Genomic DNA, 25,877 nt, shown 5'->3' on the forward strand with positions numbered 1-25,877 from the left:
TTTATTACGTGGACGCTCTAATTTTCAGCGCATTTTATGTCTGCATGTATTACACTATTACACACATAATGTTCTTGTGTAGCTGATCTGTTGCTGTGGTCTTTTTAACCACATGACAGTATAGCTGCAATCATAGAAGTATTATCAGACATGCAAGGAAATATGTGTTTACAGAACTGAGAACTTGCTGCTTTATGTAAAGTACAGCACATCAGGATTTGCAAAGCAAACAGCAGCACGTGGGCTCTCCTCAACCTTCAGTCAGTGAGGTAAGACACATCTTCTACCAATAAACACAGGATATGTTAAAACATGGTAGCTGAGCCAATTTAGGGTTTAGAGTTTACTTCCTTGTTGATGCAAGCTAAAGCTGTGTTTCTAAGGAAGTGCGTGTCTGTATCTGACTTTTCTGAAAATGTTATAGAGCTGGTTTTAAAAAAAAAAGTGTGTGAGTGTAACATTTCCTGTTTCTTCTATCAAGCAGTCGGCATGTCAGAGCTCCGAGGATGTTCTTCTCCCAGAGAGGCTGAAACTCTTATCTGATTTTATCCTCATGGCCATCGCTGTGCTTCACCAGCAGCAAGGTAAGACACTGACCATTTTCTCTGAGGCACATTTAAAATGTTGCTACTCATTATATAGTTCTGCTTTTGTGATCTGCTGTTTCCTTTTATTGAATGATAGCTAAAACTGCTATCAAAAAAAGTAATCTTTTATTAGGATTTTATCACAAAGGAGGTTGATTTATTTGCGTTTCTAATATTATGTATTCTTACATTCTGTGACAAAATTTCAAAAGTTTTGATTTAATTTGCTGCGCATTAACCCTTTGAAATCTTGATTTACATTGCTTTTCTTGTGCTGCATTCTGAAGCCTTTCACAAGTATTAAAACCTTTGAACGCTGAGATTAGTAGATTTAGAAAATTCTTTTTAAAAACACTAGTTGAGAAAACTTTATTTTTAATTATCAGAATATCGGAGTTAGTATAATTTTTAAGACACTTTTTGGGGTGTTTTTTATTCACTTTCCCATTGTTTTGTTTTTAATTTGTTTGGGGTGGGGGATTGTTTATTTTGTTTTCTGCAAATTTTCAGATAATTTACTTGTACTTTTTACTAATTTCTGGATTGTTTTTTTTGGGGGTCCTTTTTTTAGAAATCAAGCCTATTTTTTAAGTTTCCTTTTAAGTTTCATTCTACTTGCATAGATTACTCTTATTTTGGGATTTAATCTAAAAATGTTTTTTTTTTCCTGTGAAAATGTAGTAACGGGTGTGGTGAAAGACGCATGACCGTGTCATCATAAGATGTCACTAGCAGACACATGACTCACTGTTTTTTTTTTCCTCCATGTGAGTTTCTTTTTACTACAACAACTTCTTGCATTACAACCTGTAAATTTAAGTCTTTTTGTCATTTCAGAAGTAACAATGATGCTACTAAAGATGAAGACTTATGTGGCTCTGCTGTTGGGGATTTCTGTTTTGTTGTCAACGGAGTCCACGAGTGCTTCGATCCCAGACACCAGCAGCGTTTACTCAACCGCTGAACCAGACAAGATGACCACGCTGATGATCAGTGAGCATGCACTTCAGTCAGAAACTCCCAAACCTCCAGAGGTTAGTGATGCTCCACCAGTAAAGACCACTGCATCACCCACAGTGGAAGAGGCGGTCGTCACTGACAGAAGAGACAGCTCAAACGGCAGCACTTCTGGTTTGGCTGATATGAAAACTATAGAACCAACAAGCAGCTCAGGTCCACGATTGCTTCATACCTCTGCAGTAGCGACCACAGCTGCAGGGGTAGCACATCCACACCACAACCCAGCGATCTTAGAGACAACAAAACCTGCAGAATCTCATCAACAATCACCCACCACTGCTATTGACAAGACCGCTCCTGCAGCAATTTCTGCAACAGTGGCGTTGTTGCTGCAGCCTACGCTCACCACCAAGCCTAAAGTTACATCCAAGTTACCCTCCACCACCTCCTCTGCTAATTCTACTCAGGCTCCAATCTTCATCCAAACTCTCAGCGGTTCCTCAGCTCCTGAGACAGTTGTAATGACAGATAACCCCACCTCTGAGACAGCACCGGTGTTTAGGCCCACAAAAAGCTTGACATCCACTGACAGCACTGAGATTTTGCCTACACAATCTGTTTCTGTGACGGGGACCCCAATATTTAAATCATCTGAATCAGCAGAGCCGAGATCTACCACCGAGCCAGCAACCGACTCATTCTCAACAGATGAAGTCTCTACCAACAATGTCTCCACCACCAATGTCTCCACCACCGATGTCTCCCCCACCATTGTCTCCACCACCAGTGTTTCCACTACCACTGTCTCCGCCACCGATGTCTCCCCCACCATCGTCTCCGCCACCAATTTCTCCACCACTGTTGTTTCCACCACAAATGTCTCCACCACAAATTTCTCCACCACTCCTGCAGGCGTCTTGATCCCTCTTGTCCCCAAGAAGTTGCCCGCCCCAACCACAAAACAAACTTCTGTAACCACAGCCTCACCTAGCACTGAGGCCCAACGCTGCTCCACCCGAGGCGTTGTAACGCACTGCCTTATCGCCATCGCCTCCCTGGCTGCGCTGGCCACCATCTTCATGATTACTACCATCATCCTTTGCACCAAGCTGTCAGCAAGGAAGTACAAGGTGAAGAAACCTCAACCGGCCACAGAGATGATGTGCATCTCGGCGCTGCTGCCCGAGAGGAATTACACCTATACCAGACAACGCAACCCGGTCACTAACGGCGTCCTGGTGATCCACGGCGGTGCAGACAGCGATGAGGACGGAGGAGATAACCTCACTCTCAGCAGCTTCCTTCCAGAAAATGATCGATTTGTTTAGATGGTGTAATTGGGATTATTGTCATCAGACTCCGAATGGACTGATCTGTCTGATGTCAGTGATGCAGAAACGGTTGCTGTTTGAATAAACCCATGCTTCCCCTTTGATGTTGGTGGTTTAGCTTTGCTTCACGCCCTATTTCCGTGGAGAAAGAGACACACAAACCACAATCACACACAAAAACTGTGAAATTTTCATGTTCATGCACCATTAATCATATCTGGCATGTGGTGAGGTCGGCTCATCAAATGTGTATTTTAGGAGTTTGGACTTTTTGCAAAATTCTACACTTGCCCTCCACTTTACACTTGAAGTCAGGGTGAGGATAGAGATCAAAGATTTTGTTTTTAACATCCTGAGCTGAGCACAGATGGTATTTCACTTAGCTACGGGAGACAGGAAGGCTTGTTTCAGCAGGGGATTACTGTTCTTCACAAACGCTGTTCAGTTTACAGATGCTGTTCTGGTTGCACTGAGGTTTCATTGTATGAACGCTGTCATTTGATTAATGGTAAACCAAATGTGACTCTGTTTATAGGGGTGTAGGAATGCAGCTTCTGTATTGTTATAATTTATTAAACTAATGTCTTATGTAACTGCTTGGTAACGCTTTTTTTTGCAGGTCAGTTATTGCATTGTTCATAGTCCTTGCAACTTTTCTGGAAAGAACTAAGTAGTTTTGTACTAATTTTGGGTAAATAGAGACACAGTTAAGAGACTGTTTGTTTAGTTTGTTGTGTATTTACTTGAACGAGCCAAGAAAAGATTTATTCATAAGGAGTAGCTGAATTGAAACTGATAATTTGGTAGTTTGCCAGATGAACACTTTCTGTATTTTTGCCCACAATTAGTTGCTTCTTATTAGAAAATGCTTAGACCATAAAAAGCCATAACATAAGGGGCTGTCAATGTTTTTCTCTCTTCAAACAGGTAGCTGCATTCAAGTAAATGATAAAGTCTACTTTGTCCTGTTTACGTATTTCTGTAACATATAAACTTTAAATCCAACTGAGTCAAGTAATTCTAAATAAAACCGTAAAAGTACAATTTAATGTAATAAAATCAAATTAAGCTGAAATGAAAGGACTATGAGAATTTATGTAACTGTAACTCATATGATGTACTTAATTTATACAATTAATTAATTTTATACAATTACTGATAATACATTCTGTGTATTTCAAATATGTTGATGAATATGATTTTTGAAATACACAGAATTATTGACAATAATTACATAAACTTTATTAAAGTATATTAGGTCACTTCAATTTAATTTGATTTAATTTGTTGTAGGGAAATTATTTAATATGAAAGTATTTGAATGCCATAGTAACCGTCTGACTAGATGAGTCATCAGTGGTCATAGTTTAGGTACTTTCAGAGGCTCACAGTCCTTCACTGTCTGCATGACTCAGTCATATGGATATTTTGTATGTATGTGAAATATGCAAACATGACAAAGTAAACTAAATAATATTTTTTGAGTTCACTTTGAGATTCAAAATGAAAACAATGTTCTGAGTAATTCAGATGAACTTTGTGCTGCAATGTAAGAGCTCAAGTTAAAAAAAAAAAAAGAAAAAAGAGAGGAACTTAAAAAGTGAAACCTCACAAGGCTGCTCTGTTTCATGCTAAAAAGGTGTGTGCACTATGTGTCTCTAAATGGGAAACAGTCATAATAAAACTTAGTAGTCTGTTGACCAAGTCAGTTCCCCTATTTACGACAGGCTTTATAAAAGGCTTTTCTTCCACCCTGGACTGGATTTCATATTCACTTCCCTTCCTGCAGAAAGAAAACAGAGCCCTGAATGCTTATTAGATCCATTTTTTTCATGTTGAGCTATGTGCAACTGACACAGACACCAGTGACTATCAACAGAGCTGAGACGAATGTAAACCTGGAAGATGCAGGACGTCATCTCGTGCTCCTGATGACCATATAAAGTTAGACTTGTCTTGACTGATCACAAACACGGCAGACTTGCCAAAAATGCATTTGCACACATACACAGCAGGGTTGGAGAAGCTGCTTAGAAAGCTGAAAATTACTTCACACTGGAACAAGTTGAACTACAGCACAACTGCCCCATGGGTAAAACCTTGTGTGGTTAACTGAAGCTACTTAGAAAAGAAATCTACCTTGTAAACAAGGATCAAATTGACAATGTACATATGATACAAAATTAGAACAAAATATCATACAAAAAGTCACATGCAAACAAAAAATGTCACTCAACTGAATTTATTACAAAAATTGTACATTTTTTCACAGGTCATACATAAATGAAGAAAAAAAGAAACTATTGAAGGTAAAGTGCCTGAAATGTCAGCTTTGGTTTTGTATACAGTCATGGATGGATTATTGAATGAGGCGTCAGAGGCCCTTCCAGTCTCATTTGCAAAATGTCACTGAAATAAACAGTAAGAGAGTGATCACAAAGACACATAAAAAGACCACAAAGACATGCAAATAAACTGCAAAGACACACAAAATATCCACACACAACACAAAAGACACAAAATGACCAAAAAATGGCACAAATTACCTCAAAGAGACACAAAATGACCACAAAAAGGCACAACACCATGAAAATAGCAGCTTTGATTATTCTGCCCCGTCCTGATTAGTTTCACCCGTTCCTTATTGGTCGGGCAGTGTACTCACCTGTTCTCACTCCTGCAGTTAGTGTCTCCCGACTTCTACCCGCCCAGGTCCTTTGTTCTTTGTCAGATTGTCTTCATTTTCGGTTTGGAGTTTTGTCACCTGCTTCTCTGTGCCCTCCTGCTTTCACCTATCTGATTCTGGTTTTGAAAACTTTTCGAAATGCAGCTTTGAACTCATCCAGCTGCCTTCTTGTTGTATGCGTTTGGATCCAAGTCTTATACCTGCTCTCCAAGAACTTCACAACAACAAAAAAAGCAGCAACGCCGTCATAAAGTCTGTCTCTTGCTACCATGCAGGAAAGGTGGTGGAGCCTTTTGCTTAACTGTGCCCAGGGCCCCACCGTCTTATCATCCGCCCATGGATACAGTGTCCACATGGGATATTGCACCAAGCAGGATCAGTTAGCCAGGTAACTTCTAAAACAGTATGCAACAAGTTCTCTAAATATTTTTTGATAAATAACAATGATCAATACTTGATGACATAGCCTACACAATTAACTGTGGTCAAAGTGGCTTCATTTATAGTACAGAAGTAATGGTTAATTAAAAATAAAAATTACTCATTTCCTTTTATGGTTCAAAAGTGTTTGTAAGAGCAGTATATAACATTTAGTGTCATCTAGGAGGATCTACAATTGCAGATTGCAGTCTTTTGAAATGTGCCAAGTGTGAACTCCTGGCTAGAATTCCTTTATTGTTCAGAAGTTTTTACCAGGAGCCGAATGATCAGTTTCACATAATAAAAACAATACAAGGAAGAAAATACTATGAGCATCTTGATAAGAAAGGTCCCACAAAGAAATTGTAAAAGGTGACAAGAAAATGAAAATTATTAGAAATTATCTAAAAAAAAAAGGGAGAAATATCCAGAAAGGTAGTTGTAGATCTTACATATTCAAAATTATGTTACAGAAAGAAAAAGATTTTTAACATGTTTTTTGTTGTTGTTGTGTTTAGCACTTTCTTAAGGTCTTGTTTATCTTTAATTAAAGGCAATTTGCTCAGGTTCCAAAGGGTTAAACCGCTTTTTTACATGTAGTTCACAACTCCCTAACACTGGGGCTTGCTCATGCAAAATCTGTCACAGTCTCTACCTAAAACATTTACATGTGAGTTGAATTGCTCGCCTCTAGATGAAAATCCCCCTTCTCCTGACTGTTAAGGGTATATTGTCTGCACAGGAAACATTAACCTCTTCCTGCATTAGCTGGTCACTCTGACTCTATTCACCCTAGCAGGCCTGCTGCTCGTCATCAGCGTCAGAGGCTGAGGTTTAAAGGAAAGGCCAGACCGTCTATCAGAGGCTCCTTATGCAGAAATAATGAAAGAATAAGAGAGCACATGTTGCAGATGATGATGTGTGAGGGTTTATTTGTGATGTTTTCATTGCTATTAAGTTGTGTTGGCTTTGCACATCCAGACAGCCACACAGGAGAGTGGAGGAGAGGGTCCCTGCCCCCACAGCACTTTATAAACTCCTACCTAACAAGAACAATCTGTGTGCAGGCTGGAGAGCTCAGACACTCTGAAGGGGGAGGAGAACAGTAGAGAGGCAGAAGGAGGGATTTGTCCTCATGGTTAACGACATCTTTTTTTTTTTTTTTGTATTATCCAGACAAACCTCCAGTCTGAAATCTGAAACTGCAGAAGTGGCGTGGCCTCGCCGAGCATTTGCTACTCTTTGCTGTGCTTTCTCTCTGTCTGTCTCAGTTCAATTTTTTCCAGACTGGTTTCACACATCCTCCATCAGAGGCATTTCAACAGAGACTCTTCTTCTGCTGCAGTGGATGGTGAGTTTCAATGTTTTCACAGGGGTTTTCCTTCGAAAGTTGCACTTCTAAGTATCAGACAGTTTCTTAATGTTAGTTCACATGTCAGTTTGAAGCAGTTCATGTGACAGCACCATGATGCCTTCAGAGCAGCAACCAGCCTGAGGAAGTGAGAACATGACTATTAAAAGTCAGAGAAAATATCTGGTCAGTTTTAGGCATTAGAGTGGCCCAAAGGCAGAATCTAGGTCACCGTACTTTTTGCTGAGTGAAGATTTATTCCATGTGTGCATGTGTGTGCCACCTGTGTCTGGTTGCACAGACATGTGTGGCCGTGTGTGAGTATGTATGTGAGTATGCGATTAATTAAAAAAAAAAACAAACAAAAAAAAAAAACATCCCTCCCCCTTTTCCTCGATGAGAGCAGCGTCTCATATGGGCCAGCTTGCACACAGATGGAGCAGAATAAGGATAAAAGTGTGGGAGCTGCTGCCAGTTGACACACAGACCGAGTGGAGAGCTGACTGCCATCCAAATAAATGACTTAAGTAGTGTTTGAAAAAAGCATATTTTCCCATATACTGCTTTGTTAAAACTATTCTTGGTTTTAATTTCCTGTTTACTTATGAGATATCTGTACCACAACAGATAATTTAAATTGGAAAATAAGCTTTTATTTACAAAGGCATAGGTTTACAAAGGCATAGGTGTAGGATGGTGCCAATAGAGGGGCACACATATGAAAAAGGGAGTTTTGGGGTCCTCCACCAGTAAATTTTCAGCATCAAACACTTCATTTTCTGCATTCTGGTGAACTTTAATGCACCAATTGGTGCATTTTCTGCATCAATTTAAAGTGGAAATGTCTTGAATTTGGTCAAAATAAAGGTCCTCTGCTACTTTCAAGTTTTTATTGAGGGGGGTAAAAAATGCAGATAATCTAAATTTTAAGGGGGACTTGTCTCCTGTGTCCCCCTGACATCTACACCTAAGCTTAGTTGACGTGCTGAACCCATATACTCTGGGTTTCTGCTACTGCACAGTATGTTTGTTAAGAAGACTCATTTCTTCTGAGAGAGTAAAATGTTCGGGCCAAGCTGGGAAGAAGCCAATTAATTTAATTTGTGGTGAATCAGCATGGACTAATGCCTGAGGAACTTTTAGTTGTTGTACAATCACGTGACTTGCAGTTGATATTCAGCAGAAATGTGTACAATATATTGGACATTTGATGCATTTATATATGTGTGTGCGTGTGTGTGTGTGTGTGTGTGTGTGTTTTCACCAAACACATCATCGCTTCTCAACATAAAGGCCTATATCTAAAATCAAGGGTGTAGGTTTTTGTTTCAACAGTGGGAATTTTGGGCATCAAACAATTCTTTTGCACAAATATGTGCCTTTTCTGTGTCAGTTAATGGTTTAAATATCTTAAATTTCTTCAAAATAATGCCTGAGGATTCTAATACAACCAAGTGAATATGCAAGAATTTTATTGATATGCTGCAGAAATATGTCCAGTATGAGATTGGATGAAGTTTATATGGATGTTTTCACTGAATGGATCACTGCTTCTCAGCATAATTGCGTTGCAGGCCCAGGGTGCATTACATTAGAGTTACAGAGCTAAGCATGTGTTTTAACAGAAACTAAGAGTTCCTTTAACACCTGGTGCAATTCTGAATCCTTAATGCAAGGGCTTAGGTTTCTTTTCTACACTAATTTCAGGTAATTTTTACCTCACCTCTTATTAATTTCTTGCAATTTGTAGTACATTTCTTGTCAAGTTTATATTTGCCTTTTTTCCCCATGTTTCTGAAAGAAATCAAAGCATTTGCTCAGGTTTAAAAAGTTTAAATAGCTTGTGAGAGGCATCTGAACGCAGCACAAGAAAACTGAATTCAAACCAGGTTTTAAAGGGTTATATCATAAACATAACAAATACAATATGGCATCTATATAGACAAATATAACTGATAATAAAACACATTTATAATTTCGTTTCACATACAACCACTAGCTACCATCATCAGCAGACAGGATATTTTTCTTCCAGATGTTCGAAAGACCCTTTGAGGATTCAGGAAATAGCATCAGTACCATAGACTGTATATTCAGTACAGATCACCAGGTATTTATCCTTTAGAAAAACAGATGTTTAGCTCTGTGAGTTAAATGTAAAGACGATACATGAAACTGTTTACACACATGGCGCTTACGCCTCGGTTACTGACGTTTCTTGTAATTTGCAGATCCTGAGGGGAAACCATGCTCCCGATGGCCCTTCATCTGACCGGTCTGTGTGTGGTGTTTTGCATCAGCAGCAGCAGCTTGGCCACACCGTTACCTTTTAACAGTTTGTTGGAAGGAAGTACAGATGAGGAAGAGCTCAGTAACTTAACTTCCCCTCTGCCCACCAGCAACATTTCCTCTGAGTACCAAACCACACCTGTTGGCCCCACTCATGTGGAAACAGACTTTCTGAATCAAGTTGTGGACTTCCTGGAGGAGAACATGCTCCTCATCCTCGTTGCTGGCTCTTTTATCCTTCTGGTCTTCCTTATTATCTGTGGAGCAATATTCATGAGCCGCAGGCGCAAAGTCAACGCCTACTATCCTTCATCTTTCCCCTCAAAAATGTACGTGGACCACAGAGACAAAACCGGAGGTGCTAAACTCTTTAATGAAGTGCCAGAAAAAGCCGCACCTGAGCAGAAAAGCGAGCCAGTGGACTCTCACAAGCAGCTCCAGGCAGATATAATGAGGGCTGCCAAGAGACTGCGCACACCAAATAAAAGTGTCGAAGCTGCAGAGGAAGGTGACCCCAGTCAGACAGAAGCAGAGCACAGTCCTAAGGTCAGCTCTCAGCCAGATGGCAGCATCCTGGACCAGCAGCTTCCGAGTCTGCCTGAGGAAAAGGAGCAGTGTGAGCCGCCTGACAGTGAAGCAGCAGCAGGAGGCCCTGAGCTGAATCCTCCACAGGAGCTTCATCCAGAGAAAGATGATCCACAAGAGCCTTTAATCAGCAGGAGTCTGCGGCCCTCCTCCCTGCATCTTCACAATGACTCTGCTACTCTTCAGCTGATCGCAGGAGAGAAAACTGCTTTCTAATATTCTGAACACTGTGACCTGAATGTATTTTCTTAAATGCTTTGAACCCATGAGTGGCAGTTTGTGCAGTAAGTTTACAGCAAATGTATGAAGGGAAGTCCCAAAAGGTTGCTAAATTCCAATCACAGGTTGTTGCTGTTTTTTTTTGTTTTTTTTTAATTTATCTATTTTTTTTTTTTTTAGTTTGAAGCATTTTATTGAAAGGGGGCCAATTTGTTGTTCGCAATTGTTAGCATATATACAGAAACATAGAAATTACAAATGCAGCATGTATATAATTAGTGTATTTGCATAACTAGTATAGACACCACTCTTCTGCAGGATTTTTTTTAATAATATAAAAATAAAAATGAGACAAAAGAAAAAAGGGAAACAAAAACGCACCAACAAAACAAAAAACAAAACCCAACCTTAGACACCCAATACTAAATCAAAGGATCCTTCAGTCAGTTGTAAAAAAAAAAAAAAACATCATATGGCATTATTTCTGTTTTTCTTCAAATATTTTAAAAAGTAGCCAGATGGCATCAGGTAATTTCACCTGCTCATTTCAAATATATCTTATCCTCTCCATCTCAAGAGTACTGACAAGATCATTAAGCCATATTTCAACATCAGGAACGCTTAGCAGGCACTTTGTAGTTGGCATGACAAAGTAGTAGCTGTTTTTTTAAATATTTAGTGCAGAGAAGATGCATACAGCAGGCGATTGCTTTGCTCAGATTGGATTTATCTGTCATGCCATGTTATAATATTATAACATTATTCTAACATAACATTATTAACACAATAACATTATTATAGGCTATATATTATATAATATTATTATAACATGTCTATTGAAGTAATGTTATTAATGTCTGGTAGAAAACATAGTTCTTTTTACGGGATGTTTTCTAGAGATATAGACTCGACTTACATGACTCGGACTCACGTCCCAGATTTGAAGACTTTAGAGCAGGGATTTAAATGTTTTTTAGGCCAAGGACCCCTTAGCCTAAACAGAGACAGAGCTGCGACCCCTGTGTATAAAACTGATTTTCAGTATTGCATACAATACTGAGCTATTCAAATAATTATTATTAGCAGATTGATATAATTACACATCATGTTTATTTCTGATGTGGACTACTTTCCGAGTCTCCCGATCAAAAAGTTACAAAACAATCCATCGTGGCTCACAGGAACTTGGTATAATAATACAGCCAATTGGCCAAAATGTTTCAAAAGCACTTAACTGTTAGCTACCTAGTTCACCTTGCTGTTATGGACAGGTGCTGCAAAGTGAGTAAGTGTTAGCCGGCTGACATGATTGCACAGGGATTCATGGTTAACAGGTAGCCTATCACCGATGTTGTGTACTGTAAATTAAATGTGTGGATTTTTTTTTATATATTTGTTAATAGTATGTTGGATTCATGATATATTTTAATTTTAAAAAGAAAAAAAAAACAAAAAAAAAACTAAAATTTAAATTCAAATGAGTAACTCTGAGGACCCACTTGAGGTAATGGATGTTGTGTTGAAGACCAATGGTGTTAGAGTCCACTTTACAGAAGCACAAAAGACATAAACACCAGCAGCTTGAGAATGCTCTTGAATTTAAGCGTTTTGACATGAACATACTTGATACCTCCCCAAAAGCCAATCTAAGAAGTTTATAGACATTTTCAACATGAGACAACATGAGATGTGTCAAATGGAACAAAACAGGACAGAAATATACAAAATTCACTTTGCTAGCTGCTAGTTTATAGTGCTATATGCTTTGAAATGGCAATGTCAGAATTCCTTTTTCATGCTTAAGTTCAGTCGCAAGTGTTTTAACAACTTGTAGGAAATAAGTACAACTTTTTAAAGGCTCTCCTGATTTTTGTAAATGTATTTTGGTATTGCCCTGTTGTTTAATGGCATTGCATTTTGTGAAGAGTGCATTATGACTTGTTCAGGACTCGAAACTAAAAGGTGTAGGATTTGGGACTTGCCTGTTTCAGCCTGGGACTTGAGTGCAAAACCTCGAGACTTCATGTGACTTACAAAACAATGGGCCCCATTCGCTAATATCTGCGTTCTTATTCTGCGCATAAAATAAGTGCGCACGCAGTGAATTTGTTCTTAATAGCGTGCGCGTGTTGCTAAATCAGAATCATTCTAAATCGGCAGGCGCGTGCTCGTTATTTGTAATCAGGACACTGCCACGCCCCCATTTCGCTAAATAAGGAAATACGTTTGCAGCGATGGGAATCCAGCGGGGAAGTTGTTTCTACGCGTGGAAAAAGGCCCACAGTCGGAAACGGAAAACAGCTGATAAGCCTCCAACCTCTGACGCGCTCTTTCCTAAATTCACAGGCTCCAGTGTCTTCCAGCACGGTTTAAAGGTGCGTATTTACAATTTCTGAGATGGCTGACCCATTTATGCGCACGCATAGTCCGAGGCAGTCCTAAATTAGTGTGCACAGTGCGAACAAATTCAGGTAAAATGAACCCCAGAGTTCTACTAAAACGTTCGTACGCACGGTTTACGCAGATTTGGCAAGAGATTGTCCCACAAATTGTCCCAAGAAATTAGGAAAACGTAACAAGGAAATGATTTGAAAATCGGTTTTAAAAGAGGGAGGATGTTTTAGAAATTATTATGTTAATAAAATTAAGAAATGGGGAAAACATACAGATAACTACATAATTATAATTATTGCTATTAATGTTAACTGTTTCTTCTTCTTCTTCCTCTTCTTCTTCTTTTTTACCTTTTTATGTTTTAGCCTTTTTTGTGATAAATTTTAGGTTATTTTCTTGGAACTCATAACTTTTTACTTTCCCCTGTTTTTTGAAAGAAACCAAGCCAATTTGCTTGGGTTTCAAAGGGTTGAGATTAGTCAAGTGTAGAAAACCACTTCCTGAGAATCGTTTTGGTTTCAGAATACTTTATTGCAGACTTGTCACTAAATAATCACAAGTTACACTTAAAACCAGTGGACACTCATTGTTTTGAACCACTTTTGCTTAATTGCATATCAAAAGGTCAGTGCTTAGGGTGCAGACGGGACACAGCTCTTAGCTTTAATCAATATCTCCATCACACCATATAAACTCCTTGTGCAAAAAGGTCTTAAAATATAACACAATCTCAAAAATAAGGCTCACCTCTGTACCAACAGCCCAAACAGTGCTTACATTGTGCGTTAACGTGACAGGCTAAAAAAGGATAAGAAGACCACAGACTAATACAGAGAGCCTGGTACAACACTGCTACAGAGGGTTGACAGTGGTGTGCTGGTCATCCACATAGTATAAGGTGTACTCATCAGTACTGCAGGAATGTTAGGATGCTGAACTACTGCTAGGTCTCTTGACAGCAGGCGGAAAACAGTGGCTTAGGGTGAGAGGGCTCTTTAATTGCTGGCCCTGACTGCCTCCTGCTGGACGTCCTGTTGCTTGAGGCGATAGTCAGCCAGGGCAGCCTTGATGGCATCCTCTGCAAGCACTGATAAGAAACAATAAGACATATTAAACACAAAAAGGGTAGCAGTTTGTAAGAAAAGATCATAATAAAAATCCACCAACAACTTACTGGAGCAGTGAAGTTTCACAGGGGGAAGACAGAGCTCTTTGGCAATGTCAGTGTTTTTTATTGTCAGAGCTTCGTCCACCTGGAGAGAAAAGCACACAGCTCCAGTAACCATAGAAACCAATACAGTCAATGATAAGATATGAGCAGAGCAGAATAAATAAAAGTGAAAATCACCTCTAACAGGCAAAGAAAGATCTGTGATGTGTTCACTTACAGATTTGCCCTTCACCCACTCAGTGGCCAAAGAGCTGGAGGCAATCGCAGAACCGCAGCCAAAAGTTTTGAACCTGGCATCCACAATTTTCCCCTGGTCATCCACCTCAATCTGTCAGAATAGGAGTTTTTAGAGTTTTACACAACTGCCAAAAGGAGAAAAAGTCAGATTCTTAAAAACTTAAGGGATATTCCTAATGACTCATTTCCCTTATGTTTATATGGAAGTTTAATTTAGACTTGAGGACTGGCCCAATAGTAAGAAAACTCAGAAAACAGTCAAAATTGAGCTCAGTTTCATCTGTAATGTCAAATATTGTCCAAAACATATTGAGTATATTATAAAAGCCATTTGATATAATTAATCACATTTTTCATGAACCAGATTTTATGTCACTTAATAAATAAATAACACATATTAAAAAAATACTCTTTAGGGAAAAAAAATCTGTAACAATAATAATAACAGTAATAATAATTAATGACTAGCATTTCTGGTTCCGGCAAGTGAGGCTGTCTAAGCCAAAATATGTATATACTTTAGTTTATTAAAATATATTAAATGTTAATATACTGACATAATTATTTACATAAAGTATATATATTTTATGCTTTCTTCAAATGTTTGTCATTAAACTTTAATCATAATTAAATGAAAGTTGATATATAGTATATTTTCATAAACATTTGCTGTGAAATTCACTTTTAGTTTGAATTTAGTGTTGTTAATTCAAGGGACACTTTACAGGTGCTTGTTTTTAAATATATTTGTACATTTTTGGTAAGTGTGATATATGTCAGTTAAAATTATTGCTCTGTTCTCCTCCACCGTAATTTTTTTAAGTCAAACAATGGATAGTAATTGCAATAGGCCTATGTCTTATTTACTAGTGTCAAATTCTGCAAATCCCTAGTCACTGGATTAAAATAACTGCTACCTTACAGTTAACCTGAATAATAACAGGGGAAATGCTTCAAGGCAGTGCTAAACTGTAAGTACTTTTATTTGTGTTAATATAAATCAGTCTTAATGGCTTTGTGTGTTTAAAAGGAGTGTGATCCATCCATGCTTAGTGACAAACAAACCTGAAGCTTCATCACGTCTCCACAGGCTGGAGCGCCCACCAAGCCAGTCCCAACGTTCTTGGAGTTTTTGTCCAAAACGCCAACATTTCTTGGGTTTTCATAATGATCCACCACCTTCAGACAGAATAGAAAAGAAGAATGAAAAAAAAAAACATCACATTGGGTTTTAGCAGGTTGTTGATTGTATTCCACAATAGTGACATAAATGTGATAAACAGTAGCATCCTGTAAGCTTTTTTGTGTTCTGCTACAATCTGAATAAGAGTGTAGAAGTCTTGAGCCTTGCTGTTATACAAATACAAGTTGTCACCATTACGTAAGCGACATTGAAATAAACAGATTAGGACCGGACCTCATTGTCAACTAAATCAACTGCTGCATCCTGCCCCCCCCCCCCAGCCCAGTTTCTGCCGAGTCACTGTTACTAAACAATTGTGTACCTGAGGTTGTATCACAAAATAACCTAAAAAAGACTACATTTGCAAAAGACATTTTAAATTGCAGAATTGAAATTATAGTATGTTTGTTCTCAAAATTGAACTATCCACATAGTTACAATTTTGGAGCTCTATAAGGTACAATTTGACCTACAACTCAAAAGGATGAAGGATACATAACTGTTCTGCCACATGGGATGTCAGATTTAAAGCCAAATATGTATATAAAAAGCTATACTGAATTTTAAATCAATAAACCATAAAGAGAGAAAAACCTCTGTTTACCAGCATCTCTGTTAACAGCATAATTTGAACATTATTGATCCTCTGTCTCCATGTTGCATCAGACCATCACATAATGAAAATTAAACTGTTATTAGAATTTATTATGTTTGCATCCTCAAATAAAGATATAATTCTTCAACATGTAAGTTATACAACAGCATTTACAGGTTTGAAGCACACTGCTTAAAGCTTATTAATCGGATGTGATTCAAGTATTAAAGCAGTGGCCATCTGAGGGGCAGATTAGTGACGACTTTAATTTACTGACAAGCTAGAATGAAACAAATAATGTTAATAAACGACGTTTCACAAGTGCATATGTACCTTTTTCACACTTTTCTTTGTTTTGAACATGTGACAGCAGACTGATGCAACGTTAACCTAAGGTATTTTTTACAGCCTGCATATTACATATTAACCAGTTTCTTATAATTACCTGACCCATTTAACTGTTACCTGCTCATGATGCTGTTATTATGCTGTAACTGCTCAAAGCTAACGCTGATAAACATTAGCAAACAGCAGCTAGCACACAGTGACCTCCTTTATTAAAGCTTTAACAGATAAATAAGTGTTTTACCTTCTTGTGGTAGCAGCACTGAGTGATGAACTCCGGAGCAGAAAGCCTCCTGGTGACGAAAGTCAGAGGATTGAGACACTTCTTCGCTACTGTCCCCGCCATGTTGACAGTCTTTTGGTATGTCGCAGTTTGAAAGAGAAGAGCTTAATAAAACCTCGAGACCATACGTCACTAGCCGGGGCGGAGCTTAACTGTAAAATCTGCGCATGCCCAGTTTCAGTATACTGAGGGTAAACATCTTTTTCATAACAAAGGCCAGTCATGGTGACATAATTTCCCAGTGAGGAGTGAGTACAGATTAACTGTAGATAGATAAGATGTAAATAATTATTGTAGGGGAGCAACTCTGTGGAGATGGTTTGGACAAAAAAAAGTATTTGAGTCACTAATACAAAATTTGCACCAATATTGATAACTCAAATTAACAAAAGGACCATTAATTTAAAAAAAAATAAATTGATTAAAACAAACAAAAAGGTTCAAGAAAAAGAGAAAAAGAAAACTACTAACAATAAGTGGATGAATGAGAGGTACTTTTGAGCCTGTGTGACTGTTTTTCCATTTGTATATCTGCCTCTAAAGTGTATATGTTTGCATTAGGTGAGGTGAATGCTTTTGGGGGGCGTTTATGGCATCAACACATTTTATTTTTGAGGAGGGCTGCTACCAACAATATTTGCCAGTGGGCTTGATAAATCTATCAAATATTATTTTTTTTTAACATATCAGAACTTGCAGATCTGACTTCATCATTGGCAAAATCCTCTTTGTGATGATTATGTCAGACTAACGTGGTTTACTGAAGTAAAAGAACAAGGTAATTTCAATTATCATTTTTTAGTTGCAGCAACTTAAAAAAATATCTAAATACAGCTAAATTTTGAGTGAACTTAATCAGATATAAAGTAAACAAATTAAGATTAATTGTTATATTTACTTTTTCAAGGCAGTTGGCTTCCAGAATTATTTTAATGTGAGATCAGCTTGTCAGATTTTACATTGTGATACAGCTCTCTCCTGCAATAATCCAGCTTGTTCTCTGCACATCCATCACTGTGTGGCTTGGATCAGCTACCAAAAATAACAGGAACAGACTACAATAACAGTCAGGACTGCAAAAAAAAATTAATTGTTGCCAGACCACCCTCCATTCAGGACTTATACATATGCAGAGTGCAGACCCTTAACACCCAGGACACAATCTGTTCCAACCATCACTGTGACGAACACTTAACACCAGTCACCTCACACTGAACTTTCAGACTTGTGCAAGCTCATCTCCTCCGCTCTGTTTCTCAGCATTGACAGCTCAGTGTTTCTGTTGGGTCTGATCAGTGCTGATCGCTGTGGCATAATTTCATTTCCCGTTTAGTCACATAAACACCAGATAGTGATTAGGTAACAGAGACATGGTAATCAAGCACATGTACAAAAAAAAATTTTTTTGTGAGCATTATTAATGTGTTAATGTGATAAAAGGAAAGACCTTATTGTATAATTTAAGCCATTTGTTACAAATATTTAACACATTTTAAAGAAAATATGAGGGAGTAATGGGGACAAAAATGTAGTTGCAACTTACTGTTTTTTTAAAAGAAAAATGCTACAGATTTGTTGATCAGTTGCCTTGTGGTCAATCTGAAAATATTTTGCTCAGCTTTATCCTGTTACAAAACTGCATCATGTGATTTTTTTTTAGGGAACTGCACAACATGTAAAATGTGAGATGAAAAGTTGAATTCAAGTCCTGACACATGCAAGCCAAAGCTTCCTCTTCCTGCCATATGTTGTACCAGTCTGCTGTTAATATGCTGTTATGAAAGCTACATTTTCTTTTGTAAGTAAATTCTGATGGGCAAAGAGAGAATTGCTTATCTTCACAAATGATGGTTTCAAAAGAAAGCTGGGTATGGATGTGTGCAGTTTTCAAATGCATGGTCATTACCACAGATATTTGTGGTTTATTTTTCTGAAAGACCTAAGTATAATAGAAACATTGGGTGGTTCAAAGTTGTAATGTTACACTTTTAAGACTTTTTACTTTTAATTTTTTACTTTTAATTGCGTTTTCTTGTTTATTCTTGATGTGAGATTTCATTATGAAGTATAATGGCTTTTTTTTTCTTTGAAATTTTTATCTTTATTACTACAAATCTGTAGTAAAGAAAAGCAATGGTTACTTTTGAGTTACAATAACTAACAGTAGCATCTACAACACAAATCACCAGTGGCCTACCAGCGAACTTCTGTTGAAATGGTGTACAGGCACACCCTTGGTCAAGGACTTGGTGCTGGTGGTTTCGTCACTTTGTGTGGTTGTGTGGAGGGGATCTCCTTTGTGATATTGCAACAGGTTAGGCTGTTGTAAGACTTGAAATACCCGTATGTAAGCATCAGAAAATAAAATATCCTTTTTTTTTTAGTTATTTTGCCCTCTGTAATCCAATGTACCCACATTAAAAAAAAGTCCTGCCCCCAAACACAAAATATATGTTTTCTGTGAATGAGAGGATGGCAGATTTTTATCTGTTCCATGACATATCAGTTTTGATTCTTCTTTTGTCACTAACACTGCCCAGGAAACAGAAGTGAGAAGTAGTCTCCTGCAGCAAGGGAAGAAGCCACTTTTAAGTGATTGCTTCTCCTTCGAGACATAACGTAAGTATTTCAGTCCATTTTTATTAAACTAAAATATATTGTCTTGTTAAAAAAATGTGAAGTGTTATTGTCATCTTTGTGTAAGATTTTACAAATAAGGACTCTGGTCTTTATATTTCAGGAACGTAACCAGCATGGATGTGGATTATATTGAATATGATGATTACACTCCAGACAATCTCAGTGAAACTGAGAACAACATGACCAACACTGGACTACTGACTTTCAGTACTTCTAAGTCATCTTTGACTCATGTTCTGGTGGCTGTCAATATCATTATATCAGTGATTGGCCTCGGAGGAAATTCATTAGTGATCTGGATCTGTGGATGTAAAATGAAAAGAACCGTCATCACCATCTGGTACATAAGTCTGGCCATTTCAGACTTTTTGTTCTGTGCCTTTTTGCCTCTTGAAGTTTTCTACATGATCACCTCACACTGGCCTTTCGGACTGTTTTTGTGCAAGCTCACCTCCTCCGCTCTGTTTCTCAACATGTACAGCTCTGTGTTTCTGTTGGTTCTCATTAGCGCTGATCGCTGTATAATGATCTTGTTTCCCATTTGGTCGCATAACCACCGGACAGTGCAGAAAGCAATAGGAATTGTTGTCCTCATGTGGCTCGTCTCTGCACTTCTAACGTTGCCCTCGCTGATCTTCAGACAAACCACAGTCCACGGCTCAGTCACCCAGTGCTACACTGGGTACATGGGCCACTCTGTACACAAGGCAGTGGTGCTGTCTCGATTCATCTTTGGGTTCCTGATTCCTTTCTACATGATTGTCTTCTGCAGCCTGGTGCTCTGTGTGAAGCTGAGGACGTTGACCATCAAATCAACAAAGCCTTACAAAATTATGGCAGCGCTCATCTTGTCATTTTTTTCCTGCTGGGTCCCCTATCATACCTTTGTTCTCTTAGAGTTGGACGTGAAGAACCACAGCCTGGAGGTACTTCACACTGGCCTGAAGGTGGGGGCCACCCTGGCTGCAGCAAACAGCTTCATAACTCCAGTTCTCTATGTGTTCATTGGCAATGACTTTAAACAAACCCTAAAGCGATCTTTGACATCAAAGATAGAGGAGGCGATGGCGGAGGATTTCCGTACAGGTCCTAGGGGCAGTGATCTTTCCAGGGTGGCTGTGGGCTCCCCTAGTCCCTTCTTGGTGGTGCCACTAAATGATAGAGCAGAGAGATAAAAATAAAATATAAAACTGATAAAATCATATGCCAGGCCATATTTTACCTCAGAAGTGTGTACTGTACATACATGTATGTATCAATGATGTATTTATAATAATGATAAAACCTCATTGATTTTTACAAGATATAACATTTGTATGACAAAATTGTTTGTTTCAGTAAGTGATGCATGTTTAAATTTAAACAAAAATTAAATTTAAATTTTCTAAAAAAAAAATCACCCATAGATAAATAAATAAAATAAATAAATGATACAGCTACTTACATTGTTGTAACTCTATTCAGTTCTGTACATTTCAAACTTCTCTTTGGTTAAATGTACCCTTTACCAGTAAGCAGTGCTGTTTATTTTTGTATTTGAGCAATTTTATATTAAATAAAACATTTTACACCTCCACTTCTTCTGTCAATTTTAATTATGATCCAAATGTCTTAGCCCTTGAAAAGATACTGTTCTATAACTTAAGAGCTCTACTGTACTATACATTAGAGGCGATGGCGAAAGAAAGACAAATTAAGGACAGGATGGATGACTCTTCACTTCACAACTTTACTGACCCAAAGCCTCAGACACAGCAAAGATACATACAAACACATAAAACAATACAACAATAAAAACTCACAGATGGACATTATAAGATATATTTGTGCAAATAGGCAGGTAGGACCAATAAACATATATAAACATATTATTATTATATAAACATAAATAAATATTAAAAGACAGGACTGTACAATAACTCACCTCTGTCTGCGCTTTAAACTCCAGTCTTAGCTCCATGTCACTCTACACTGCTGACTTTACTTTTAATTTATTCAGATACTGTTCCATACTTTACACATGTATATATGTATATATGTACAGTCTCTTAGTTTTTTTTAGGTTTTTTTTTAAGTGCATTCCTTTATATTCTATTAATAATGTGTGCTCTTTATTCTCTGTTCTTACTGCATGGCGCTGCTACATCCCAATGTCTCAGTTTTGAGATCAATAAAGTATATCTATCTATCTATCTATCTTACAAAATAGTATTTCTCCCTATTACAAGTATTCCCTGTTCCTACCTGAATGGTATATGGAATAAAGGATTTCCTATAACAATTTATTATTGTTGTTTGCACCCTAAATCAACTCAAACTCAGCTCAAACACTGAATGTAATGGATTTGAGACATCTGCATGTACATCTTTTGCAATTATATATCTGGCCTTCCTGTGAACAGTGCTGTCAGATATATTGCTGAGTTGTTTCTGTGACTTGCCAATCACCTTCCCTGCAATGTTGACAGTCTTGGAGAACTCGAATTGCCGTACCATGCTGTTATGTTAAATGTTTAAAATGCTCTCAATGCTTTTTTTCACATCATTACTTGATCATTCAGATTAAACTTCTTAATGATTCATGCGGCCTCTTTTTTAAGGCACCTGATAGGCCCATCTGAGGGCAACAAAAGCCCAGTCACAGAGTGGCCACGCCCCCTGCCTTCTCCTCAGGATCTACTACCGGTTAACGTTTACACCAGTGCTGCGGATGTGTGATGCAACCAGAGGTGAGGGTATTTCTAAACTTCCCACAACAACTTTTGATGTTTAGTTAAACAACCTCGTTCTGAACGACACTTTGGATAATCGCTGTAATATTTGTAGTCTTACTTTGTATCCGGTTAAACCGTCAGACCGTTAAACTGTCAGTTTTCTTCCGTTGCTAACATTAGCAACTCCGCAACGACACCTTCTCTGGATGGGAGATAGCTAGCACCTCGTTTGTGTTTCTCGATTTCACCCCCTTATTTTTAAAAGTTATTTCTGTCAAGCTCGGTTTTTATCGGTTCTCCTCTTTGTTAGCTAAAATCTCCCCCCACTGGGCCTCCATATGTACTTATTTTGACGCGCTGGGTGCCAGCGGAGTCCTCCCACCTGAGCCCTCTTGCTGAGTGGATCTATCTTTAAATGGCCACCGCCGCCCCCCCTCCAGCTTCTGGCTCCACCGCGGCCACTGACAACCCAGGTCCCGGAGCCAGCAGCTCCTCTGCGGGCGACAGCGGCAACCAGGACAGTACTTTTGAGTGTAATATATGTCTGGACACAGCCAAGGATGCAGTGATCAGCCTGTGTGGACACCTCTTCTGGTAAGGACTATTGTCTGTTTACAATTTTGTGTTATAAACTAGCTCAATGAGGGCCAGATCCAGATCAGTGTAGTCAGTCGTGTTTCTTATATTATTGAACAAAAGATAAACTGGGTAGACACTGAGCTGTTGACATATATACTACTGGCTAATATCAGTTTTGAACAACCATCATCAGCTTTGTTGCTGCTGATATTTGAGAATTTGTGGGATTTACATGTTGACTGACAACAACAAGGTAGAAAAGTGTTGGTCCATATTTAATCTTTTGAACTAGAACAAGCTGGCTTGATTGTATTTATTTATTTATTTTCAAAAACAAAATTGCTTTAAATTTAAATTGCTTAAAATTACATGAAAATAAGCACAAAAAGGAAAAAAAAGTAAAAACAAACAAACAAAAATGGCCTCCTTAAAATGCTGTCTGGGCATTATCCCCTCGGTTTTTTTTTTCTTTGGGTTTTTATTTTTTTATTTTTTGATAATTAAGTTACTCTTTAGATAATTCCTTTGTCAGCTTTTACTATTTATTTTGCTTTTTGCTGGAAATTTCTTGAGTACACAGGGGTTTGCCTAATGACTTATACAATAAAGCTGTAAGATTTGTTAAAATGAATAGTTTTGGTTAATTTTGTATGGCATGTGTTTTAAGTTTGATATTGTTTTAAGATATGTACCTAGAGAAGATTTTTTTTAGTATATGAGGACAGTTTCTTTAAATATATCATTTAATTAATCTAAAATTAAGCAAGAATAATGAGCAAATATATACTGTTCATTCTCAAAGAAATTTAATTTTTTGAATATTAGTGATAAAAAATCTGTCTTTTTTAGTGAAATGTTCTTGCCGACATGTCTTTGAAGATGCAGCTGAAAACCATTGTAGAAGATTGCCACATGTACACTGAAAAAATAATTGTTCTAGTATTTCTACCATATTGTTACAGAAGGTGCATTTGCATATAATGTTTTACTAATCAAACTTTTTCCTTGTCCATCACCTCAACTCACATCTTCCTTTGCACTTTCTCTCAACAGTTGGCCTTGCTTGCATCAGGTAAGCTGAACTGATATTTGTTTTCTCCTTCTTTGCTATTTTCAAATGACAATTTATTGCAATCGGTGGTAAAGAACTGGTGCAGACATTCAGGTCCTTCAAATCTGTTTCTCTAAATGCAGTGGTTGGAGACCAGACCCAACAGGCAAGTGTGTCCTGTGTGCAAAGCGGGCATCAGCCGAGACAAAGTTATCCCTTTATATGGGCGGGGGAGCACAGGTCAACAGGACCCCAGGTTGGTACTTCTTGTGTGTAGTTATAAAGGTCAGGCTAACTCTAAACTTCACATATTATGTAATCACAATACGCACAATGTATGATTTAAAAATGATGTCTTTTACACACTGTTGTTTGGTTTTATAGAGAAAGAACACCCCCACGACCACAAGGGCAAAGACCTGAGCCAGAAAACCGTGGTGTGAGTACTTTATTTAAGTATATATGTGTGAAAGTAAATGATTTCATTATTAAGTGCCAGATCAGCACTTTGATTCCTAATGTGTTAGGCAGCTGTATGTAGTTTTCCATTGTCAGCTGCTGAGTAACATTATGCATTCATGATGAAACCATTACACAGGATGATGTAGGTGCTGTAGTGCAAACCTGTGTTTTATCCATTAAAAAAAAAAATCATATCCCACCGGGATCTATTAGATGCTAAGCACTGAGGTGTTGATGTCTCCTGAGAATGATCACAAATTTATCTTGCAGTTGCGTCACATCTCGCTTAGTCCTTGTTAAACTGTACCTCAGATGTATACATGGCTACACATTAAGAGAATCTGCACGTCTTCATGTTACTGATGAAATAATGTCTCACAGGGCTTTCAAGGGTTTGGCTTCGGTGATGGGGGATTCCAAATGTCATTTGGAATCGGTGCCTTTCCATTTGGTATTTTTGCGACAGCTTTTAACATCAATGATGGCAGACCTCCTCCAGGTATTTATCTTTTATATATTTCGTCATGACCACTCTGTGACTTTTAACAACATACTAAATAAGCTCTGTCAAAAATATTTCTCACACAGCGGCCCCTGGGACACCACAGCATATGGACGAACAGTTTCTGTCTCGACTCTTCCTGTTTGTTGCTCTGGTGATTATGTTTTGGCTGCTGATTGCATAAATGAGCGGAGAGACAACATCTTAGGGTAACTCAAAAGATCTGACAGAAATGCAACATTATGGGTTATGGCACATCATCACGGTTTGCATTCATTGTGAATCTCCCTCCTTTCTGGTTGCTTGATTTTTATTCTGTCCTTGACACAAAGCCATCTGAGATTTAAATGAAGCAGGTTTTTCCAAAAAAAATATATGCGTTAGGAAAACAACTTTCAAGGTGAACCACATTGGTTGCCTATTGTTTTAACTCATCTAACGCGGTTGCATTGCAAAGCAGCACACCAAATTTCTTTTCTTTTTTCGTTATATTCATAGTCACCCAAACTGCATCAACTAACTGCTTAAAACCTTTTTATGTTTGAAACAACTGTTAGCCCTAAATGCATGTCTGTGAGCATCTTTATACCTGGTATTAACATGGGTTTTGGGCGATCGGATCACAGATGGACAGTACCAAATATAAGTGTTAACAACCACCAACAGAAATTGTGATCAAACCACTTGCCAACGTGGTCTGTTACACATTTGACCACATATCTTTTGTAGCAAAAACGTTAATGCATCCTGATTCATCCCTGACAAGGACTGCGTCATTAATGCAGCACATGCAGGTTGTTGTGGGTCCCCGACAAGGTTTGCTAAGTATAATTGGCGGGGTGGATAACTGATCAGCTGATCCAATCAGAGCAAATCAAATCAATGGTTGAGAGTGATGCACAATATTAGAGTTTTTGCAAATATTCGATATGTTGATATAAAAACAACTCATTTGCCGATACAGATAAATCCACTTTTTTCCCAACATAATTTTAGTGATCATCAAGTCTGTTCTGTAATGTAATTAACATAATGTTATACTTATTACTTACTTATCTTAAACTTACTCTTATCATGATGGCCCACCAGCAGATGGAGACATGAAATACAGTGCCTTTTATTGTATGTAATGTTCATTAGTCGTGCAAAAAAAGAAAAAAAATGTAATTATTCCAACTATATATATATGTATATATATGTATATATATATATGTGTGTGTGTAAAAATGGTGCATCTCTAGGTAAGAGGAGCAGCCAATGTAGAGGCTAGTGAAAGCAAACTTCTAGACCCAG

General features: G+C 38.0%; 5 protein-coding genes across 7 annotated transcripts; 4 read left to right on the plus strand and 1 right to left on the minus strand.

Moving 5' to 3' along the window:
* Positions 1 to 461: 461 nt before the first annotated feature.
* On the plus strand, positions 462 to 3,471 carry selplg (selectin P ligand). Its single transcript, XM_042509235.1, has 2 exons — positions 462 to 584; positions 1,425 to 3,471. Exons 1-2 carry the CDS (start codon positions 554 to 556, stop codon positions 2,873 to 2,875), a joined length of 1,482 nt encoding a protein of 493 aa, XP_042365169.1. The 5' UTR covers positions 462 to 553; the 3' UTR covers positions 2,876 to 3,471.
* Positions 3,472 to 5,876: 2,405 nt separating this feature from the next.
* tmem119b (transmembrane protein 119b) lies at positions 5,877 to 11,306 on the plus strand. Of its 3 annotated transcripts, none has more exons than XM_042509914.1 (3): positions 5,877 to 5,952; positions 7,161 to 7,335; positions 9,567 to 11,306. In XM_042509914.1, the coding sequence occupies exon 3, from the start codon at positions 9,583 to 9,585 to the stop codon at positions 10,423 to 10,425; it is 843 nt and encodes a 280-aa protein (XP_042365848.1). In that variant the 5' UTR covers positions 5,877 to 5,952; positions 7,161 to 7,335; positions 9,567 to 9,582; the 3' UTR covers positions 10,426 to 11,306. The 3 variants fall into 3 exon arrangements, with proteins under 3 accessions (XP_042365848.1, XP_042365850.1, XP_042365849.1); XM_042509916.1 differs by having other exon boundaries at positions 7,256 to 7,335; XM_042509915.1 differs by lacking the exon at positions 5,877 to 5,952 and having other exon boundaries at positions 7,017 to 7,335.
* A 32-nt stretch (positions 11,307 to 11,338) lies between these two features.
* On the plus strand, positions 11,339 to 20,846 carry LOC121960271 (chemokine-like receptor 1). The gene is made up of 3 exons (XM_042509917.1): positions 11,339 to 12,803; positions 19,177 to 19,255; positions 19,377 to 20,846. Exon 3 carries the CDS (start codon positions 19,390 to 19,392, stop codon positions 20,449 to 20,451), a length of 1,062 nt encoding a protein of 353 aa, XP_042365851.1. The 5' UTR covers positions 11,339 to 12,803; positions 19,177 to 19,255; positions 19,377 to 19,389; the 3' UTR covers positions 20,452 to 20,846.
* On the minus strand, positions 13,333 to 16,709 carry LOC121960274 (iron-sulfur cluster assembly scaffold protein IscU-like). The gene is made up of 5 exons (XM_042509922.1): positions 16,598 to 16,709; positions 15,296 to 15,409; positions 14,211 to 14,321; positions 13,997 to 14,075; positions 13,333 to 13,909 (listed from the first exon to the last, which is right to left on the minus strand). The coding sequence occupies exons 1-5, from the start codon at positions 16,697 to 16,699 to the stop codon at positions 13,818 to 13,820; spliced, it is 498 nt and encodes a 165-aa protein (XP_042365856.1). The 5' UTR covers positions 16,700 to 16,709; the 3' UTR covers positions 13,333 to 13,817.
* Positions 20,847 to 21,961: 1,115 nt separating the features above from the next.
* Positions 21,962 to 25,782, plus strand: rnf185 (ring finger protein 185). The gene is made up of 6 exons (XM_042509921.1): positions 21,962 to 22,584; positions 23,623 to 23,641; positions 23,764 to 23,876; positions 24,005 to 24,059; positions 24,464 to 24,581; positions 24,671 to 25,782. Exons 1-6 carry the CDS (start codon positions 22,406 to 22,408, stop codon positions 24,766 to 24,768), a joined length of 582 nt encoding a protein of 193 aa, XP_042365855.1. The 5' UTR covers positions 21,962 to 22,405; the 3' UTR covers positions 24,769 to 25,782.
* Positions 25,783 to 25,877: the final 95 nt, after the last annotated feature.

Source organism: Plectropomus leopardus, chromosome 20 (assembly GCF_008729295.1).
Source record: "Plectropomus leopardus isolate mb chromosome 20, YSFRI_Pleo_2.0, whole genome shotgun sequence".
NCBI lineage: Eukaryota > Metazoa > Chordata > Actinopteri > Perciformes > Serranidae > Plectropomus > Plectropomus leopardus.

Bases quoted from the DNA above. Each gene is read 5' to 3' on its own strand.
- selplg (XM_042509235.1), top strand. From the start codon at position 554: ATGGCCATCGCTGTGCTTCACCAGCAGCAAG. The intron at 585-1,424 runs GTAAGACACTGA...TTGTCATTTCAG, and splicing joins TGTGCTTCACCAGCAGCAAG to AAGTAACAATGATGCTACTA.
- tmem119b (XM_042509914.1), top strand. From the start codon at position 9,583: ATGCTCCCGATGGCCCTTCATCTGACCGGTCTGTGTGTGGTGTTTTGC.
- LOC121960274 (XM_042509922.1), bottom strand. From the start codon at position 16,699: ATGGCGGGGACAGTAGCGAAGAAGTGTCTCAATCCTCTGACTTTCGTC. The intron at 15,410-16,597 runs GTAAAACACTTA...TTCTGTCTGAAG, and splicing joins AGTGCTGCTACCACAAGAAG to GTGGTGGATCATTATGAAAA. The intron at 14,076-14,210 runs GTAAGTGAACAC...TTTTCTCTCCAG, and splicing joins AGTGGGTGAAGGGCAAATCT to GTGGACGAAGCTCTGACAAT.
- LOC121960271 (XM_042509917.1), top strand. From the start codon at position 19,390: ATGGATGTGGATTATATTGAATATGATGATTACACTCCAGACAATCTC.
- rnf185 (XM_042509921.1), top strand. From the start codon at position 22,406: ATGGCCACCGCCGCCCCCCCTCCAGCTTCTGGCTCCACCGCGGCCACT. The intron at 23,877-24,004 runs GTTGGTACTTCT...TTGGTTTTATAG, and splicing joins ACAGGTCAACAGGACCCCAG to AGAAAGAACACCCCCACGAC. The intron at 24,060-24,463 runs GTGAGTACTTTA...AATGTCTCACAG, and splicing joins CTGAGCCAGAAAACCGTGGT to GGCTTTCAAGGGTTTGGCTT.